We start from the raw sequence: 18,764 nt of genomic DNA on the forward strand, positions 1-18,764 counted from the left end.
AAGTGCAGTGAATAGTTTTACGTGTTTGATGTTGTCAGTGTCTGAACAAACACCTCATGTCTGTACAGCGAGCGGGAAGACAAAACAAAACCTAAAGTTCTGCAGGTTACACTGTAAGCATGTGTTTACAGGAAGACCAGTAGAAGAGACTCCCCTTTAAATAAATGGCATTCCTCTACTATCCGAGAGGATAAGATAAGGTCAGTGGGTGGAAGGAATAAAACTGATATGTTTGGTGTTTGGAGTCTACAGACACACAGATAAGGGTTTAAGTAAAAAAGACCTCAGATTACCTCAATATAGTTTAGTGAAATGTAAGATAGAGGGAAAATAATTAACGGAGAACTCCAGATGAAAGTAAAGTACATATTTCATCAGGGAAGCTGCTGGAGGGGGATCTGGTGTTACTGGAATGTGAAATGTCTATTTGTCTAATCCTCATAAACCCCTTTTGTAATATTAGAGTTGGACGGCATGAAACCGTACAAGAACCTTCCAGACAATTATTAAAAAACAGCTCCCACCTCTGTCTCCTCCCTCAGCTCTGTTGTGGCCCTCCACCTTCAGTCTGCTCTCATCCTTCAGCCTCCTCAGCTCCAGCTCTCGCTCCTCCAGCTGCCTCTGCAGAAGCTGCAGCTCTTCCTGTCGCAGAGGAGAGACATTAGGTCATCACTTTATTTGAGTCAGACTTGGGAGGACAGAGAGAATCACTTTTGAATTGTGCTTTTATTTATGAGCTTTTATTGTCGGGACACACTTTACTGAGCATAAAAGGCATATACAGAAATTTTACACATTCATGTCTCTAATAACTTTGGTGATGCTCCAATACTTCGGTTTATGACCAATTACGTGCTAAACTAGTGACATTCCCAACAGCCTCAGCTGTATTTTGTGTTTAGTGCTAATGAGCAGAGCATAGCATGCTGACATGCTAAACCAAGATGGAGAACCGTGTAAGCATTACAGTATACCTGTTAAACATCAGCATGTTAGCCCTGTGAGCATGTTAGCAAGCTAACATTAGCATTAAGCTCAAAGCACCACTTTGCCAAAGTCCAGCTTCACAGAGCTGCTAGCACGGCTGCAGACTCTTAGTCTTGTTTCCAACAGAGCCAGAGAAGACGTACAACTGTTTTCAAAAAAATTCTTGCCATGAGTAAAGTGAATTTCATGTGTAACATCAGTGAGTCACCCGTTGACAAAACATTAGTAAGAATTAGTCAGTCACTACGTCAGTAAGTGGTTTAGTTAGTTCAAACCTCTGTTTTGTGTTTAACACACTTTGGGCGTCTTGTGAGATTCAGAGCAAGATCATATTTCACTAAACCTATCATGTGCAAAATGGTTGACATGCAGAACAGTGGATACATTAAAAAACTGGACAGACGTAATACTGCCACAAATTACACAACTTATTACGGATCTATTTAGTTGAAATCAAGAAGATGTACCAGTTAAAAAGATGCATACCTTTACAACTGTAGAAATTCACTGTAAAATGCTTTATAACAACAGGTGTTAATACTAAAAAAAAAAAAAAAAAAAAAAAAAGAAGCTAATAGAGGATTCGAACCTGGTACAAATCCTGTAACTAGCACAGGTGGAAGCACTTACAGCAAGTGTGGTGAAAGTCAGGAAAGCAGTGTGCAGCAGTGGAGAAGGAGCAGGTTTAGAGGATCTTAAGGGCCAGAAAGGAGAAGAGTACAAGCTGGAGATTAAACCTCGTTCACCTCGTCTCCAGTGAACCGCTCAGTGTTCCACTTTGGACGCTTGACAGGTTAGCATGTTGCAGAAAGATGTTAAAATTACAGAGGAGAGGGGGAAAAAAAAAAAGGTGAAGATGGGAGGGATGAGCAGAGAAACAATGTCATGGAGGAAAATCACAAGGTTTTAAACATGTAATGATGCATCAGGTCTGATCTTCTGTCAAAGTCGAATGTAAAAGAATGATCCCGCGGCAGTGAACTACACACACTCACTTTGGTAGTTTTGAGTTTCTTCTCACACTGCAGTCTTTCATTCTCTATGTCAGTCACCCTGAACCGCAGGTCTGTTACTTCCTGGTACAAACCCTGGGGAGGAGAAAAGAACTCCCATTACCCATTAAACTCAGAGAGTAAACTGCACTGGGGAGGTTTGTGGAGACTGTGTGGGGGGAGTTTCTGATTTTTTAAACAGGGAGGAGAATTCCTGCCAAAAGCACCAAACATTATTTCAGACTGATGTCTCACTAGAGAGAATTTGAGAAGCTCAGTCCACACATGGAGACAACTTCTGGGCTAAAAGGAAGTGTCATGGTCAATTACTGTGAAGCTGCTTTTATCCTAATCAGCAACAGTCTGGGGAGCCCTGCAACTTGGGAGAAATTGACATTAAATGGAATGTGTACTGATATATAGGTGTACTTTTACATCATTACCAACTCATTCATTTTTGAATTTGAACACCAGAAATGGCATTTGGCATTTCAGATCTATGTTACATGGACTGGGACACTTTTTAATGTTAATATTTTTACCCAATTTGAATATGTTTGTGGTTTTTGCCTGTATGTTTTCAACGCTCAGCCAAGACCTTTTTATAACTGCTGATTGTTGAGCAAATAAAAGCAGAATGTCATGGTCCCTCCTTTCTATTTGTAATGAACACAGGGTTTTCCACCACAGGGTTTTATAGCAGAGGTAGACCACAGTGCTAGAAACAAGGATTTCACCTCATAAAAAAATTAATACACTTTTGTAAAATATAAAATCAGCCTTCAGGGAAAAACAAAAGCAATTACATTTGTGTGGTTATTTTTTTAGCCATCATTTACTTACTAAATTGGTGACTAGATAAGTTGCGTCAGGATCTGGGTAGCATTACATCTCAGCTGACTAAATTCCTGGGGGAAACCCTGGAATAAGTTTGGGTAGCACTGTTTCCATTAAGCCATTTGGTTGTTTATTTAATAGCTGCTGCATCACAGCAGCTATTCTTCCTGGGGTAGCTGTGAAATAAACCTAAGCTCCGATTTGGTAGTTTTTGCCTCAAGTTGTCCACATCTTAAAAATCTGCACCATGTAAAAGTCACACTGCATTAACTACCAATAGTTCCAGTTTGCATTTTAACCATCAAAGTACAGAAAACATTAAAGTCTCTATGTGAAGTTATTAGTAGTAGATCTGTCGTCTAGTGGAGACTAACATATCTTTGGCATAACTGTCCTGCAATTTTCTTGTTACTTGTCGACTAAAATGTGCACCAATATCGAAATATTGTTCATAAGCTATGAGATAATATCAACCATGCCTGTGTATCATCTCTTTTTTAAAAGGAAATTCTACACAGCTGTATGGACATTTATCCTCAACACAAACTGGTATCACTGTAAAGAGTAAGCTGCACTGATTCCAGCAGTCTGTGACATCTGCTATGACTGAGCTTTTCCTTTTGTCAATCAGGCGCTAAAGGTTAAACAAATACAGCAATTAGAATACGTCAGCATTGCTTAGATAAGATACACGTGATAGATTCTATAATGGAGGCTAAATGGAAACAAAAATAAATATGTGCAGTTGCAGAAAAAGCCCTTAAAGCTTTCACTGTCTGGAAATACCACATAATATTCTCCATGTATATGTCCCCAGTAGTGGACAGAGTGTATGGAAACTATATCTCCCACAGCCTTCTATACCCATAGAGAGGGGAGAGGAGGAGAGGAGAGGTATGGGTGGGTGGGGGGATTCTGGCAGGAAACAGCTGTCTGAGCACAAGAAGTGTTTAAGCCTCTTTTGTAACCCTTGAAGAAGTTCACCCCGCACCACATGACAGATCTGAGTCCTCCAGCCGAGTGAGACAGACCTTTGTGACCTTAAAAACAATGACTGGGCGGATGCCAGGATTCAGAGTCACACATCACATAGAACACGTTACAGGTGCAGCTGAGAACTTCATTATCTCTGCTCCGTTTCACAGCCTCGGACGCTCTACATGTGAAGGACGTCTACCTCATTGTCCCTGTGATCCCTCTCCACAGCCGTCAGCTTCAGCTTCAGACTTGACACCTCGGTCATCAGCTCCAGCTTCTGGGTCTCCAGTGCCGACCGGTTCAACAGCTCCTGTGGACCAAGACGCACACTTTGTAACGCTGCACTAAAATTTTTAATAAGGTTGAGATAACTAAGTGTTGATTGTTGAGGTAAGGTCACTTTACCTGTTGAAGCAGCTCCTCAGTAGCATTTAGTTTCTCCCGATGATGCTCGAGGCAAGTGTCGAGGTCCCGAATCTTTTCACCTTGCACCTCCACCTGGTCTGTTAGAACACTTACCTGGGCAGTGATGACACATCTTATGTTCATTAATATTTTAGTCAATCTGCTTCTAACTATGAGTGATGAACACACCTACATGAACACAGTTTTCTCCCTTTCACAAGAGAGATTTCTGTATTTTGTATATTTTGTCTGTGTTCCCACTGGTTTAAGACCACATCATGATAATAATCAGATAAGCTGATATTTTTGACTGTTAAAATGTCAAGACTCTAAACAAAAGAAATTATACTGATAGATGGAAACCAGAAAAACAATTTGCAACTTTACATCTTAGTTAAAAGTTATGAGGATGAACAAAGTTCTTTATTAAGGGGTATATTCACATATCACTGCAATAAAACACTCACCATTTGTTCCTTTTTCAAATTTTCAAACAAATTTGTTCTGTTGAGTAGTTTTTAAAATATTCTGCCAACCATCAGACAAATAATCAGGACTGTAAACATTACCTCTCTGGTAGAGCTAACGACACAAGAGGAACCAAGGACAGTGCGGCTTAGTTCATACTTAATTGCTCATTCAGATGCAATTGTTTTGCCGTCTGATGATGGGTTTTGCGTCCATACCTGAAGAATGAGACACTCTTTGTCGCTCTCCAGTCGTGACAGCCGTTCTTGGTAAACTGCTTCTGAGCTGTGCCCATTAGTCTGAAGTGAGAAACAATACACAGTGATTTGTGTTGTCTGAGCAAATAGCTGCACTTACTGCATCAGTTGAATAAAGCTTTACACTGAGCTCGTGAAAAAAAATAAAATAAAAGGGGGAAGGCCTCCAGCTGTCATGTTGAATTATGGGTCTGGCTGAGGAGGCTGCATGAAAATACACATCAGCCTTGAGCCGCACGGATTTTCTAATGGGTGCACACCACTTAAGTGTATAACCAAATAACCTCTCTGACAATGGACTCGCGTGGTATTCCCTTCAAGAAAACAACAAATATGCGAGTTGAGTTTTCCAGAGAAACCTGAGGGTCAGTTTTGCTCTCACACGCAAGTTATTTGAACATTGAATGAAAAGCAAACTCCTCGCTCAAATATCACACATGGAGAGACGAAGCCGTGAGGGAAGAAAAACAAGACCCTCACTCTGAGTCAACGTGTGTTTGAAAGATGGAAACTATTTGCAGCAGGACTCCTATAGAAACTCCATCATTCACAAAGCATGTCATAGCAGCAGTTCTACAATAAACAGAGTCAAGAGTCACGGTATAGGCAATGGAGCAGGATCAAGAAATGCAAAGCAGATCAGAGCGTAATTCATACCAGGTGCCGTCTTAAAACTGCACTGTACAAAGACACTGATAATTATATAAAGAAATCTCTGTACACAAATAAATTTTGGTTATAAGATTCATGATGATGTTTTCTCTGTCTCGTCAATGACAGGAAGGATCAGTTCCCCGTTTTTGTCTTGGCCAGGTCAGACAGCCATCTGATCTTAAAAAAGCCAAGTGTAAAAGCACCCGAGAGACGCTGGAGATGGAGTGAAATCCGATAACTCAAACAACCTCAGGAGGCTGCTTAAGATGCAGACTGTCCAGATGTTTAAAACGGTCCAAATGCATCTGTCTCTTCAAGATGCAATTGTCATCTTTACTCTTCAACTCGTTTAACTGATCCCCAATCAGTTCAATCACTGAATGATCTGTGCACGTGAGAGAGCGAAGTATACGGAGTGCCCGTAGTCCATAAGATACATAACTTGTATACATGTTATACAAGTTGTTTATTTGTTTTATACAATCCTCTAAATGTTTTCCAGATTGTTTTGAAATTTCCTTAAAAGATAAATATATTTATTTGATTTGATTTATTTAAATGAGAGGTAAAACCTTCATATGTTAATTATCATTGCCTTGTTTTACTTAATTATAATTCATCCATGTGTTTTGTTTTAGTTCTCAGCAAGCTAGCTTAACTGTTACTGTAACTAAACTGCTGACATGCAGAACTTATTCTTCATCTGGTATTTTCAGCAGTTACCAAACAGTTTCCGGCGCATTACCACGACCCTCTAGCCCAGGAAATCCAGGACAGATGGCCATCAGATTTGTGATCTTGCCAGTTGAGAGAGATAAACATTTATATCTAAGAAGTGTCTGAATTACCGGTCACAACACACGGAAGGTTAAATAGCACTTCATAGATGGCCTTTTTACCATTCGTCCGTGCAGCCACTCTGCCAGCCCCTCTGCAGTGGAATCAGGGATCTGACATCGCAGGTTGTCCCTCTCCTCATTGTCCATCAGCTCCAGCGCTGCCCGCAGGTCCTCAAGTAGATGCAACACTCGGAGGCCCCCCAGGAAAGGTGAAGTGGGCGACTGGCAGTCAAAAAGCCCATTGGAGTAGTCCATGGCCTTGGAGCCTGGGGAAGCAGAGAGGAAGAGTTAGATGTGAGGCAGTGACTTAAAAAGTTAAGCTGTGAAATTACTCAAAAGTCATTAGGCTGGTATGAAACTGAAAATGAGAATCTAATGTGTTGGCTTACTTAAAAAGAAGGATTTATGACCACAGCTACTTGTGGTTTATCTGTGGGTGTGGTAGAAGCACAATAACAAGGCAAAACTTTAAATTTCAGTTTTGTTGTAACTGTATATTTACATCTTTTTTTCTGGACTCTTTCCACATCCTGGGTGTGAGCAGACCAGGGGCCAAATACATAAAACTCAGACTAAAGACTAAAAATGAGTATACTATACTATAATAATAATATATGCATTTGCATATATTATTATTATAGAAATTTTGTTTTACAAATCCCAGTCATTGTGAAAGTGATTGCATATGCACAAGCCTGATCTCCACTACCACAGATGGACGCAGGCATGCCCTTAATTAAGTGTTTGTATGCATTTATTGATGAAAAGAACTGCAGAAGAATTATTGCTATTTCAGCCATCACTGGACTCTGGCCATTTATAGCACCTATAATATCATATAATTGGCCAAACAGCTAAATGTTTTATTATTTAGATTTCATCTCTCACCACAAACCTCTACTCTAACTTATATCACCTGTGGTTTACTCTAGAAAACTGTATATACACACATGAGTGCGTGACACAGGCTCATTCTGTTTTATATACACCAGTTTACAGAATGTGCAGGGAAAAGGTGTATGCACGGTTTATACATCTGGATCCTGGCATGACAGTGTGATTGTTTTTAGCTGCATTACTCAGTCTCTATGTGAGAATATGCCAAGTGCAGTTTATTTCAGAGTTCAGTGCCTGCCTCACTGTAATTACTGTAAGTAGATTGTTTGCATACTTTTGATCTGAGCGTTTGCAGAGGTTAGTAACTTCAAATACAATATGCTCTATATGGTTATGGTCATGTTAAAATCAAATTAGGGGCACATCATGGTAAGCCAGAGGTCTACAGCGTAACCACAGCATGAGGCGGGGGAATGTCACCCCTCCTTTCCACATGCTTCCTGTGGTTTTGTTCATTGAAAGGCAAATATTCTCGTCTCAAAAAAATCACATTTGATATAAATCAATAAGCTAAATCTATGGTTTACATATGTGAAAAAGGGCAAAAGGAAAAGAAAGCCTGTGAATTTTAACACACCTAATCGCACATCCTTCTTTTCAATTCTGAATAAACTAAATATGTTGCATAAAACCTTCATGGGTAAACTGAAGCACGAGCATTGTAGCTGCTTGATAACTACTGTTGTTTATCCCATTAATAAATCTATTAAAGAACCACTTTGGACCCTCTAAGAACATTTTTTTCTTCAATTAACTCAGAATGTTTTACCCTCAGCTGATTTGAGCAGTAATTTTACTCCTACTCATGCAAACAATCCAGCAAAATCACAGTCTAACAACTATATTTAGGTCCTTATTGGTATTCTCAGCACCCCTGCATTATCACAAACACACACTACTGCAACCATAATGGGCAGGCACACGTTTAGATCAGTTTTATCAAGCATCATGTGACACAGTATAATCAAATGATGACAATTAAATGTCCTCCCATATGTTTTGGGAACACATTCTCCAATTTTTCTTGGAAGCCAATGCAGCAGCATGTTGAATGAGCTCGAGTGCATCATGTTCCCATCGTGCGCTTCAGCCTGCTCCACACCATCTGTCCCCTGTCTTAAATGTCAGCCATGATGAAGATGTCCAGTGGTAACAAAAAGGGAGCTGAATAAATAAATACCCAAACAATCATGGCTTCCGCACAGTAGCAAGGGAGTGGGACTTGATGACGGCTGTGGTTTCTGTGGAAACAAGGGGGGACTGGGGGATGTCATGTGATCAGCTGCCTCGCTCCCATTGGAAAGGTCAGCGCTATAATTACACACATCAGCGGAAAAGTAGGGACTCTGAAACTGAAGCCTGCTCTGCTCATTTGCAGCAGCACAAGTATACAGCGTGTGGCCAAAAGTTCCCGAGCAGGAGTTGGTCTTCCAAACTCACAGAGCTTGAATAATCATTAGTTTCCGTCACTGCGGGGACAATGGAAACTTTCATTTCTCATGGTGGAACAATCCAGTGGAGACAGAAAGAGCCACTGATCTCGGAGCACAATTCCAGCTTTATTCCAAACTTTTATGTATATTCAGGAGGATTACATTAAATTGCAGGTAGGAGTGGAAAGAGAAGAACACATTGTGTTACCGTCCACTGGATGTAGTGTTCCCAGCTTGCAATTTAATAGCTTCCAGATGTGGCTAGACCCCATAGTATGCCATGCCTACCTAAAGTGCTGTGGCCAGGTCTTAAAAGTCCAAGTGTAGAATGTGGTTACCTGCTATGATCCCATCCATTTGCTCCAAGGCTGCTGCCAACATCTCGCTGGCATCAGACATCATCTTCTGCTCAATGAATCTGTGAAAGAAAAGGAGACAAGTTTTTAGTTTCAGAAGTTTTCAGGGGAAAGGATGAGAGAGGGAGCAAAAAGAGAAAGATCCATAAACAGTTCTGCCAAAGCAAATGTCTTAAAGAATAACAGAGGCCTCTTAAAATCCAGCCATTGTACAGACAGGGGAGTCCCAAAATTTACACTACCAATCTAATGGATGTCTGCAACCACAAGACAAGTTTTAAATTTGTGATGTGCCCAGTTAACAGAATCACCTTACATGTGTGTTTATCAGAGCTACACAGCTTATAAAATAATCAACATTATTAATAATATAAGTCCCAATGTTGAATTCAAACCTGAACAGAAGAGTGACCATCTTCCAAGTATTGTAAAGAAAAAATAAAGTAAAAAAATTATCTCAATTGGAAAAACGTGGAAAGTTACAGTACGTTTTCATGGCAACTGGGTAAACTCTATCTAGTAAATAAGATCATGTGATAGGATCAAAAGCTCAAGAATAGCTACTAAATGGACCATGTGGTGAGATTATTTTCAATTAAATTAAACAAAACCAAAGACCACAACAGCTCACTGACGTAAACCTCAACTCAGTCAACATCCACTTCAAACTTTATTAAGCTGAAATGCTGTTCTTCAAGTCATCTGAGCAGCGCTACTCCTTCGGGGCAGACTGGACGCTACTGTGACTCGCTATCGGACTCAAGTAAACTGCTGTTAATGCTAACGTTCGCTATGTGGCGACAGCAAAACCTACAAGTCGCTCCTTTGAGCAAGTGAACAAATCCAAATCCCTGGAGAACACCTTTGATCTGAAATGGTTAGGTGAATTTATTTGTTAGTCACAGAAAAATAGGCGACAACTACTTTGATAGTCAATCATTTCTCAAGCAAACATTCCTTAATTTTAGTTTAATTATGAAGATTTTATTCTTTTATTTATTGTAGCGTTTTGGACTCCTGGGTTTCAGACTGTCAGTCTGGAAAAACAAGCAATTTAAAGACATCACTGTCAATAATGACATTAATTGTTAGTCTCCACTCTAATCCCTATTATATTCATTATTCAGGGGATTACTCTACTCCCTAAGCACGCATCAGTTTCAAACTACAAAGCCTGTTTGTATGTTTTTACATTTCCATTTGAAAATAATATAACTGTGTTATCACTAATCCTGTTATGGTACAAGCTCTCATTCTTCCTTTTCAATTGACTGCTGCTGCATCAAATTAACCCTGCAGTTAGTGCCACAAAAAACTGGCTGCTTGAGGGACAAAAAACAAAGTGATCTCCTGGTCTTATTACCCAGCAGGCCTTATTTCCGGCGGCTGAGCAGTCACGGGTGCTTATGGGCAGGCCCCTATCTGGAATAATGGCACTATTCTCCCAGGGGTCTCAGGCCTCGTAGCATTGGCATGCTCGGCATCTCAAACTTCCACAACAAAGTTGGACAGTATCCCCATGACCGCTGTATTCAAACACTTATCACATGTCTCTCCTTTGCTTACACTGAACACTTATCACTTCAAACAAAATCAGATTTGAGGGGGTTGAGACCGTATACAGGTTGTGGAAAGAACAGCTAAAGCCCAGAACTAACAACATAAAAACAGTGGCTCTACTTGTTCAGGCGTCCCTTGGTAGGGGGGCAGGGGCAGCAGGCTTTACTTCATTTCCTCCCTCTCTGGGGTCATAGTGTCACACCTAGCAGAGTAAAAAATGGGCATTAAAAGCGTAATTAAACCAATGGCGTCTAAATGAGCTGGGGGCTGGAGTCTGCTGTTAACACAGGGGGCCTTTAACTGCTCCATTGACTAAATTCAACTTTATACGCCACAGAAAGGGGAGTACGTTTCTTCCAAAACATCATGCACACTGCTGTATATTTGTACTGCTCCATTAAGATTGATATGAACGGACCACTGGTGATGTATCTGCACACATTTCACATGATTTAAAGCAAGACAAAACAGGACTTTGGGTAATAAGCATGCCAGAAAATACCTCAGATTTCAAAATAAAACAACCCGCTTTCCAATTAACTTTTACAGTTCCCATGGGGATTGAAGTTGGAGGAGTGCCACCGATACACTTCTTACTACTAATACATTTTACTCCGCAGGTATTTCCGGGGAATGATGGAAAACCATCACTCACCCTTCACCAGGGTGGAAGCTGTATTTTGTCAGCTGCTTGTTTCACCCCGTGGGAGAAACCCAAAGCTTGTCCACATTCTTCCTTTTTGTTGTGAATCTAAATACTTTCTAGCTCCATGTGAATACTGAAAACAACAAATGAGGAGAGGAGGAAAAGAGAGGAAAACCAGCGTGTGCCATCATATGCTCAATTCAACTATCACGGGTGTAAAGATGAATCTGAACATTTTAAGATACAACAGATCAGTGTGTTGGTAGAGGCTGTCATCCTCATTTCTCTGCTTTCTTGTGATAAAAAGCCACATCAAATCTGGTATTATGAGTCTCATGAGAATTCTCAATCTTCTTAATAGTTTATATAATAAAAACTCTTGTGTTGGTCATGCGGAAGAAAATGGCATTGAAACTTGCCACGTAAACTAGTCTCTTCTCTTCTTCAGACTCATAACAACCAGACCCTTTAAAATGCCAGGCCGAGACATTTTCCACTTCTTTTCGCATCAGTGATGAGCAGGTCATCCATAAAAAATAAAAAAAAAACTTTCTGACCAAAACCTCAAGAGAAAAGCCCACAGACAGGGGTCTACCTCTCCAGCCATGTGAAGAAGTGTCCGCGTGAAGTAATGATGATTGATAATGCCACAGTGTAGGAGTGAGCACTACACACATTCCTGAGCAGGTTAGTTCTCCCAAAAACCAAACACTAATGCCTGGTACTGACATCCCCACCGACCTCTGCGACCCCTCCTCCCCCCAACCTTCACACTAAATCCCATGAGGACTTTATTCGGTAAAAAACTAAGACATCAGGCTGTTGGTATTTTTCTAATTGCCAACACATACCCTGAGAAGAACAAAACAAATGATAAGTTGAACATATTAACGATTAACTTTGTATCCAAAGCCTGAGATATCTTCTTACTCTGTGCCATGGAGCTCAAAAACTATGAAAAACACATAAATAAGTCACACTGTTAGACTGGGCGGCATCTTCCTTCATTATCATAAACACATACACTACAGTTTATTCCAAGTCAATTCAACGCACACTGTCCTGCTGCCCGAAATACTCAATAAAGCAATAATTGTGTATTTATCCACAGCTGAAAATAGTTCGCAACAACTGCACAATTTACACCAGTTTGAACTATGAAAAAAAACTGTTTTGTGTAGAAATAAATACACAAGTTAAGTCAAAAAGTACTAAGTTGTACTTGGTTTTTCACATGACAGATGTATAGTACAACAGTTGTGCCGACAATGAACAAAAGAGCTGAGAGAGAAGTTAAAACCCTGGCTCCATCCTCACCTCTGCACAGCTGGCCAATCACTGCATAAAGTGGGTGTGAATGTCAGATTGGGGTCAGACACAGCCTCTGCAATCCAAAGTCAGACAGGTGTAGGTGGAGGAGGTTTCTGCAGTTATTCAACCATGCGACAAACACTTCTGAAGAAGCATACTGGCCCCTTAATGCACTGCTGATTTTGGTTGTTTAAAGAGATGTTGACTCTAAGAGAAAATTTAATAAAATCAGCCTTATCCTTTAACTAATCCTATGAAGGAGTTGTACATTTCACTCAAAGTCTTAAAACTCCAAATTTAAATGTTTTTATTACAAAGACATGAATAAAAGGCTGTGTTGAATAAAGATAATCATTCCACATTGTGAATGCACTTTCTTTGAGGCTTGGTGCTCTAACCAGCAGGCTAATAGCAGAAAACCACATTAAAAGCGCAGTTCACTTATGGCTCTGTAATATTTCCAAGTTTGTTTCATTGAAAGATGAATCTGCATGGTGGTCAAATGTGACTTTTCTAATGCTGTGAGGTGGTTTTAACATCTACCAGATGGAGAGGATATGATATGGCAACGATATGGAGGGGGAAGAACAATGCAGTTGACCAGAAAATAGGGTGGGATTACTTGACCCTGTACTGAGTGGTCAGCCTCTGAAACACATGCCTCCGCTGGTTTCTCAAAACAGTTGGGCTCCAGCTGTGGTACAGATGTGCATTTCAGACCCGAACTGGCTCAGCGTAGTAATAACAGTAGCATTAGTTGTAGTCGGCTATAGTAACATAATCAGTAGTAGCAAGAAGCTTTTAGACTCGGTCATTTCATCATTCTGATGTGAATGACATGGTGTACCCTTTGTGAATCTGTCTGAGACTTTAAATACTGTGCTGTCAACCACAACAGTTTTTAAATAAGTTGCTTTTTACTGGTTTGGATTATTATGCTTATTCAACTGATATATTTCTGGTCAAATTGTTCTTAATTAAATAGTTGATAAAGGTGTCCCACAGGGATCTACACTGGGTCCCTTGCTATTTACTTTACATGAATAAAATATCTGTTTTCAAGTCTCACTTTGCAAAGTTGATTGAAAAATTGATTCATTGGCAGATCGTTGCAGCTCTACAAATCATTCCTGCCCCATGTCAAAGTCTTCCCTCTTTAAAAACAGCTCAAAACTTGTCTCACTTGTCTATCCATGCCCTCAGTGGTGACTTAACTGACCTACCACAGTCTAATAATCTATTTTAAACAGCCTGGTTGAGAGCAGATTATTTATCAACACCTTGATCATCACCTAAAAACTGAATATTAATTCTTATACAGAGCTGTTTCTCATTCAAAAGGAGAAGCTTATTCATTACAGAATACAGTATCTTATTCTGTTGGGTTAGATATACTGTGTGCTTATGTTTTGCTGCCTCAAGTCTTAAACCACTGTCCTCCAGTGGCATTTGATTAAAAAGCCATTTGATTTTTTCCCTCAAGACAGCTATCAAACTTAATATCAAGAGAAATATGAGAAAGTCAGATTTCATTAAAGCACCCAGAAGCCCTCAGCACACAGGTGTTTTTAATTATAACCCTGAGCTAAGAGCCATATTTTGTTGAAGCTACAGCTAATAACAATTCACTAGGATGCTTCTTCCAAGAGCTATTTTGATCTCAAGGAAAATTTACAAATAAATAAACCTTAATTGTACAGTACAGTATTATGAGAAGAAGTAGTTGTGGTAGTCACTGTAGTAATTGTATCAGGAGCAGTTTTTGTCTCACCAAAACTCCAAACTATTTAATTTACTATTATTTAAGAGCATTAAAAGTAAAAAATCTTTACATATGAGAAGCTGAAAGCAGATGAATCAGTAATCAAAATGAACTGATTAATTGACGAGTTGTTTCCGCTCTAACCTCCAATAGTTTCAGTGCAGCAGTAATAGTCACAGCAGTACTGTGGACACGAAGCGTGACATGGACTTGTGGAAGTCAGCCCCACGTGAAATCCAACCTCCAGTCAAGTCCCTGCATCAGTCCCTGCATCAGTCCCTGCCTTTGTTTACATTTCCCCCTGAGAGATGGTCCAGTGGACTTTTAGTCTGGGCTGCTGTGAGGTCAGACTGTTTGACAGAAACAGCAGCCCAGGCTTTAAACTAGTGCTTTATTTCTCACTGCAGCAGCGGTGGCCACATTGAGACACTGCACAAACAGGTCTTTGTCTTTCAGAGACTCACATGGTAGCACCGCGACAGTGATCCCAAGTTATTGCAGATTTTCCACGTGGCCCTGACTACATCATAGTCAGAAATCACATTGGAGGGGAAAAAACTAAAGAGGATGGTGGAAAGGGGCTGGAGTAACTGAGTAAGAGAGCTAAGAAAGCCAACAAAAACTGCCTCCCTTTTCTTTTGTTATCAAGGTTTAGCACAAAGGCAGCCTTTCTATGTATGGATTCTTGGGCATATTAAAAAAGGCATAATTACAGAAACTCAGACGTTAAGTAAAATACTGCAAAGTTAAATGAGTTCTATGTGAATCCCTATAATGGATGAGCTGAAACCATAAACAGGGTGAAACAGAGGTATCCTCACACTCAGGAAGACCTTGACTCGGCCCTGTCAGGAAGCGTTTCCTGGCGCATTCTGGAGAAATGTCTTCCTCTTACTCAGAAACTGCCATTTCCCAGTGATCCCAGTACTGTCTGCACTAACAATACTAAAAGCTGCAACTCCAAAAGCCACTGTACAACTTTCATCACATCACAGAGCACGCTGGAGTATCAACTTTCCTCAAGTTAAGGAGGAATTCATACAGCTCACATATAAAACGTGGCCTTTAATTATCTTCCAGCAGAACAAATGTTTCGGATTAAGTTAAGATCTTAATTAAATTTCAGATGTTTGTAAACATCCCAATATATCATGCGACTTAAAAGTGACACCTCCCTTCTTTCAAAATACAGCACCACAAGAGCACTGTACCAAGAATGCAAGGAATGCAAATGTCAAGAAAAAAGGTGCCTGAGACAGAAAAGCCCCATCAATTTTCCGGACTCATGGTGTCAAGAAAAATAAAAATTTTAAACTAGAAACCCTTCTGGCATCCATTGCATGTTGATCTTACAGCAGGCCCAGTGTTCTGCTAAAACAAACCAGGGCTGATGGACTTTGTCTTTGTCTTTACCTGACTGAGCAGCAAACAAAGGCCTGCTGCCTGAGGAAACAAGATGATTGCTGCCAGGAGATTAGATTTATTTATTTGTGTCTCTTAAGCAATCCCAGAGCAATGTGAAAAGTGTTTTATTATGCCAGTTCTCCCACTGTAACATCAGATATGACTGTGAAAGCAAGTGTGCAACAGCATGGATTTCCTGAGCTGTTGACCATTAGCTGTGAGGAGTGTGGCGCGGGATACAAATATAGTTATTGTCAGAGTGGGAAATAAAATCCTTTGTTATGCTTTCAGCTCTCTGCCTGGAAGCCAAGACATCATCATCAGATGTATGCAGAGTGGAGGGCTGCCAACAGGTCATGCAGCGCCTCAGGAGGAACATTTTTTTTCCTGAACAAACTGTATTCTACAGAGGTTTACCCAAACAAAAGGCTGCAGAAGTCTGAGGCTGATAATGAAAGAAGCTGACACGGGACCAGAAGCAGCTTTAAACTGCTGGCTTTGTGCTGACTGCTACTGTCTTTTTTACAGTAACTCTTAGTGGGAGCCAAACTAAGTCTGACTGGAGGCTCACCACAATGATTCAGAATTTGGCTTCTACATTAATGGACATGTGATGCATAAATCAACTCTGGTTTAATTAGAAAAAGGTCTTCACATAAAAAACAACGCAAACTCAATTTACTCAAATAAAAGAACCAAATTTGAAAAAAAAAAAAAAAAGAAAAAGACTTTTTCTCATAACATTTTTTTCCCTTTATGGATGGTATTTCATATCAATTAGTAGTTTTACATGTACATCTTTTGTTCATATGAAATCTAAGCAGGAGTGATGCTGCCGTCTGCCTTTGTTGAGTTGTATAAGTTAGTGATTTTGCCATAAACTAAACCATAAAATAATAATGAAATATCACAGCAACGCTACAAGTGCTAAAGATATTAGCTGTGTGAATTTGCAAGAAAATAAAATAATTTAAACCACTATTGTAAACACCCATTGAAATAAGTGATATCTTTCACACTCCAAAAATGTTAACAAAAGGTAAGGAGCTAAACTCTCTGTTAGTACGCTAGATAACACAAAATATATCACTTTATATTTAGTTTTTGCTCTCTTAAACACTTTTAAGTTAAGGAAGCTAGTTGGATAAACAAACCGTTAAAACTAACGCTAGCTGTGCTCTGAAAGCAACAGCAAAAGTTCACTGAAATTTCGGTAAACTTACAGTTTTCGACCCAGAAATGTGACCGAGGGGATCTCACAGTCTCCAACAGGCTTTACTCCAAACACTTTGAGCACTTTTCAGCGGGGCTTCATGGTCAGCGTTCACCTTCCCATTGAATTTCTCCGTGAACTGAAGTTTTTCATCCCAACTAAAAAAGCCCCAGAGAGCGGCGTCAAGCTAAAGAGGCAGCGAGCACGCCTACAGGAAGTCCGACGATGTAGGCTTCAAAATAAAAGCGTAAACGTTATCAGTTGAAAACAAAAGATCTTTGTTTGTTTTTTTTAGTTAATGCAACTCAAGCGTTCATTATTTATAATAAATGTAATCCTGTTTATCGAGCCATACAAGAGCGGTCTTTGCATAAGCTTCCAGATTCCTACTCTTCTACTTTAATGTATGATGTGGTTATATGTAGGTGTACTTGTGTTTCAAGGCATGCATGCATGCAAAATCAAAAAACTTGAATAAAATACAATGTAAAATGTTGGGTTTTTTTGCATTCCCTACCGGACAAATTATTCTTTCATTTACTATCTCATTAACTGAATGAAATATAACGCTAGAGTACTAATATGTGCTGTATTTTGAAAGTTTTTGCCGGAAACGACATTTGTTATTCTTTTAGCTTAACGCTGCGCATGCGTTCAAAGACATTCGTGGCTTGTCCTCAAAGAAAGCCACCAAACCTCTGCGAAGAGAGATACTTGGCAGTTATTACCCGCGTACACTAATATCATAGTTAGACCACAGTGCACTTAAACCCTTCATATTCTCCTGCTTCACAAAATATTAAACAACCACTGACAACAACCCAAACTTTTCTCACTGAAACTATTTGGCCTAAAAGTCTTGAAACGCTGAAGATTACGAGGATAGTTGAAGGTAACGCCAGCATGTTCATCAATCTCACCTGCAGAGCCTGAAATCAGCTTTATAGCAGTAAACAGCCTCGATGATGTAGTTTATGGACTTTATCTGACACTGTCTGCTAGACATCTGATGGCAGTAGTAAAAAAAGGCCGTGTTGTGATTAAAATGTCTGACAGTAATGAGGTGAAAAATCTCCTTGTTACACAGAATATGTCTGTTAAGACATATCTAAATTGTCTCAGTGCTTTTAAATGTTTTTTTTTAGTAGCACTTCAGCTTCTCTTCTCCACATCTCTTCATTTGCATTTGATGGTTTGATTTAATTTCTATTTCTGAACAAGAGATAATGGATTTTACCTGGATTCACCTCATCCATGAACCAACTGAAAAAAATGCTGTTAATGTCTGACTATAACGCTCTGAAAAAAGGGTCATTCTGCATCATTTCTGGTACTAAAGTACATTTTCATGATAATACTTGTGTGCTTTAACTTGTAATATCTATACACTGTGTTATTGTTATTTGTCATCCCATCCATATACAGAATTGTGACATCATTTTTTATTTTGTATAATATTTTATCTTTTTTGTAACTGTAGCTGATCTGGTTCTTGTGCTGCTGTGACACCTAATCTACCCCCTGGGAATAAGAAAAAATCATATCTAATCTTATTTCTTTGTTGCACAACAGACAAACTAGACAGTAAACTGTTTATAATGAATACAGGACAGGATTATTGGAGACCATAAGGCTTATAACTGTGAAACTGAACAGACTGACTGTGCAAATTACATATAATAAGTTAACTTATTAAATTATCAGGAATTGGCAGCTGTTACAGTATTTATAGCCCCAGTGAGAACAACAGATGAAACTAAGTGGT

General features: G+C 39.6%; 1 protein-coding gene across 3 annotated transcripts in view; it reads right to left on the bottom strand.

Annotated features, from left to right (window-relative positions):
* The window catches only part of LOC130163364 (liprin-beta-1-like), a 44,560-nt gene extending 27,399 nt beyond the window's left edge, over nucleotides 1-17,161 (bottom strand). For 2 of the 3 annotated variants that reach the window (XM_056367513.1, XM_056367512.1), the window contains exons 1-8: nucleotides 17,010-17,161; nucleotides 9,086-9,165; nucleotides 6,478-6,683; nucleotides 4,886-4,966; nucleotides 4,200-4,313; nucleotides 3,994-4,104; nucleotides 1,983-2,075; nucleotides 525-642 (exon numbers count right to left, since the gene is read on the bottom strand). In XM_056367513.1, coding sequence (XP_056223488.1) covers nucleotides 525-642; nucleotides 1,983-2,075; nucleotides 3,994-4,104; nucleotides 4,200-4,313; nucleotides 4,886-4,966; nucleotides 6,478-6,683; nucleotides 9,086-9,149 — 787 coding nt within the window. In that variant the 5' untranslated portion in view covers nucleotides 9,150-9,165; nucleotides 17,010-17,161. The remainder of the gene's footprint in view (nucleotides 1-524; nucleotides 643-1,982; nucleotides 2,076-3,993; nucleotides 4,105-4,199; nucleotides 4,314-4,885; nucleotides 4,967-6,477; nucleotides 6,684-9,085; nucleotides 9,166-17,009) is intronic. The other variant, XM_056367514.1, reaches the window with a different exon arrangement.
* Nucleotides 17,162-18,764: the final 1,603 nt, after the last annotated feature.

This window comes from Seriola aureovittata, chromosome 22, assembly GCF_021018895.1.
Source record: "Seriola aureovittata isolate HTS-2021-v1 ecotype China chromosome 22, ASM2101889v1, whole genome shotgun sequence".
NCBI lineage: Eukaryota > Metazoa > Chordata > Actinopteri > Carangiformes > Carangidae > Seriola > Seriola aureovittata.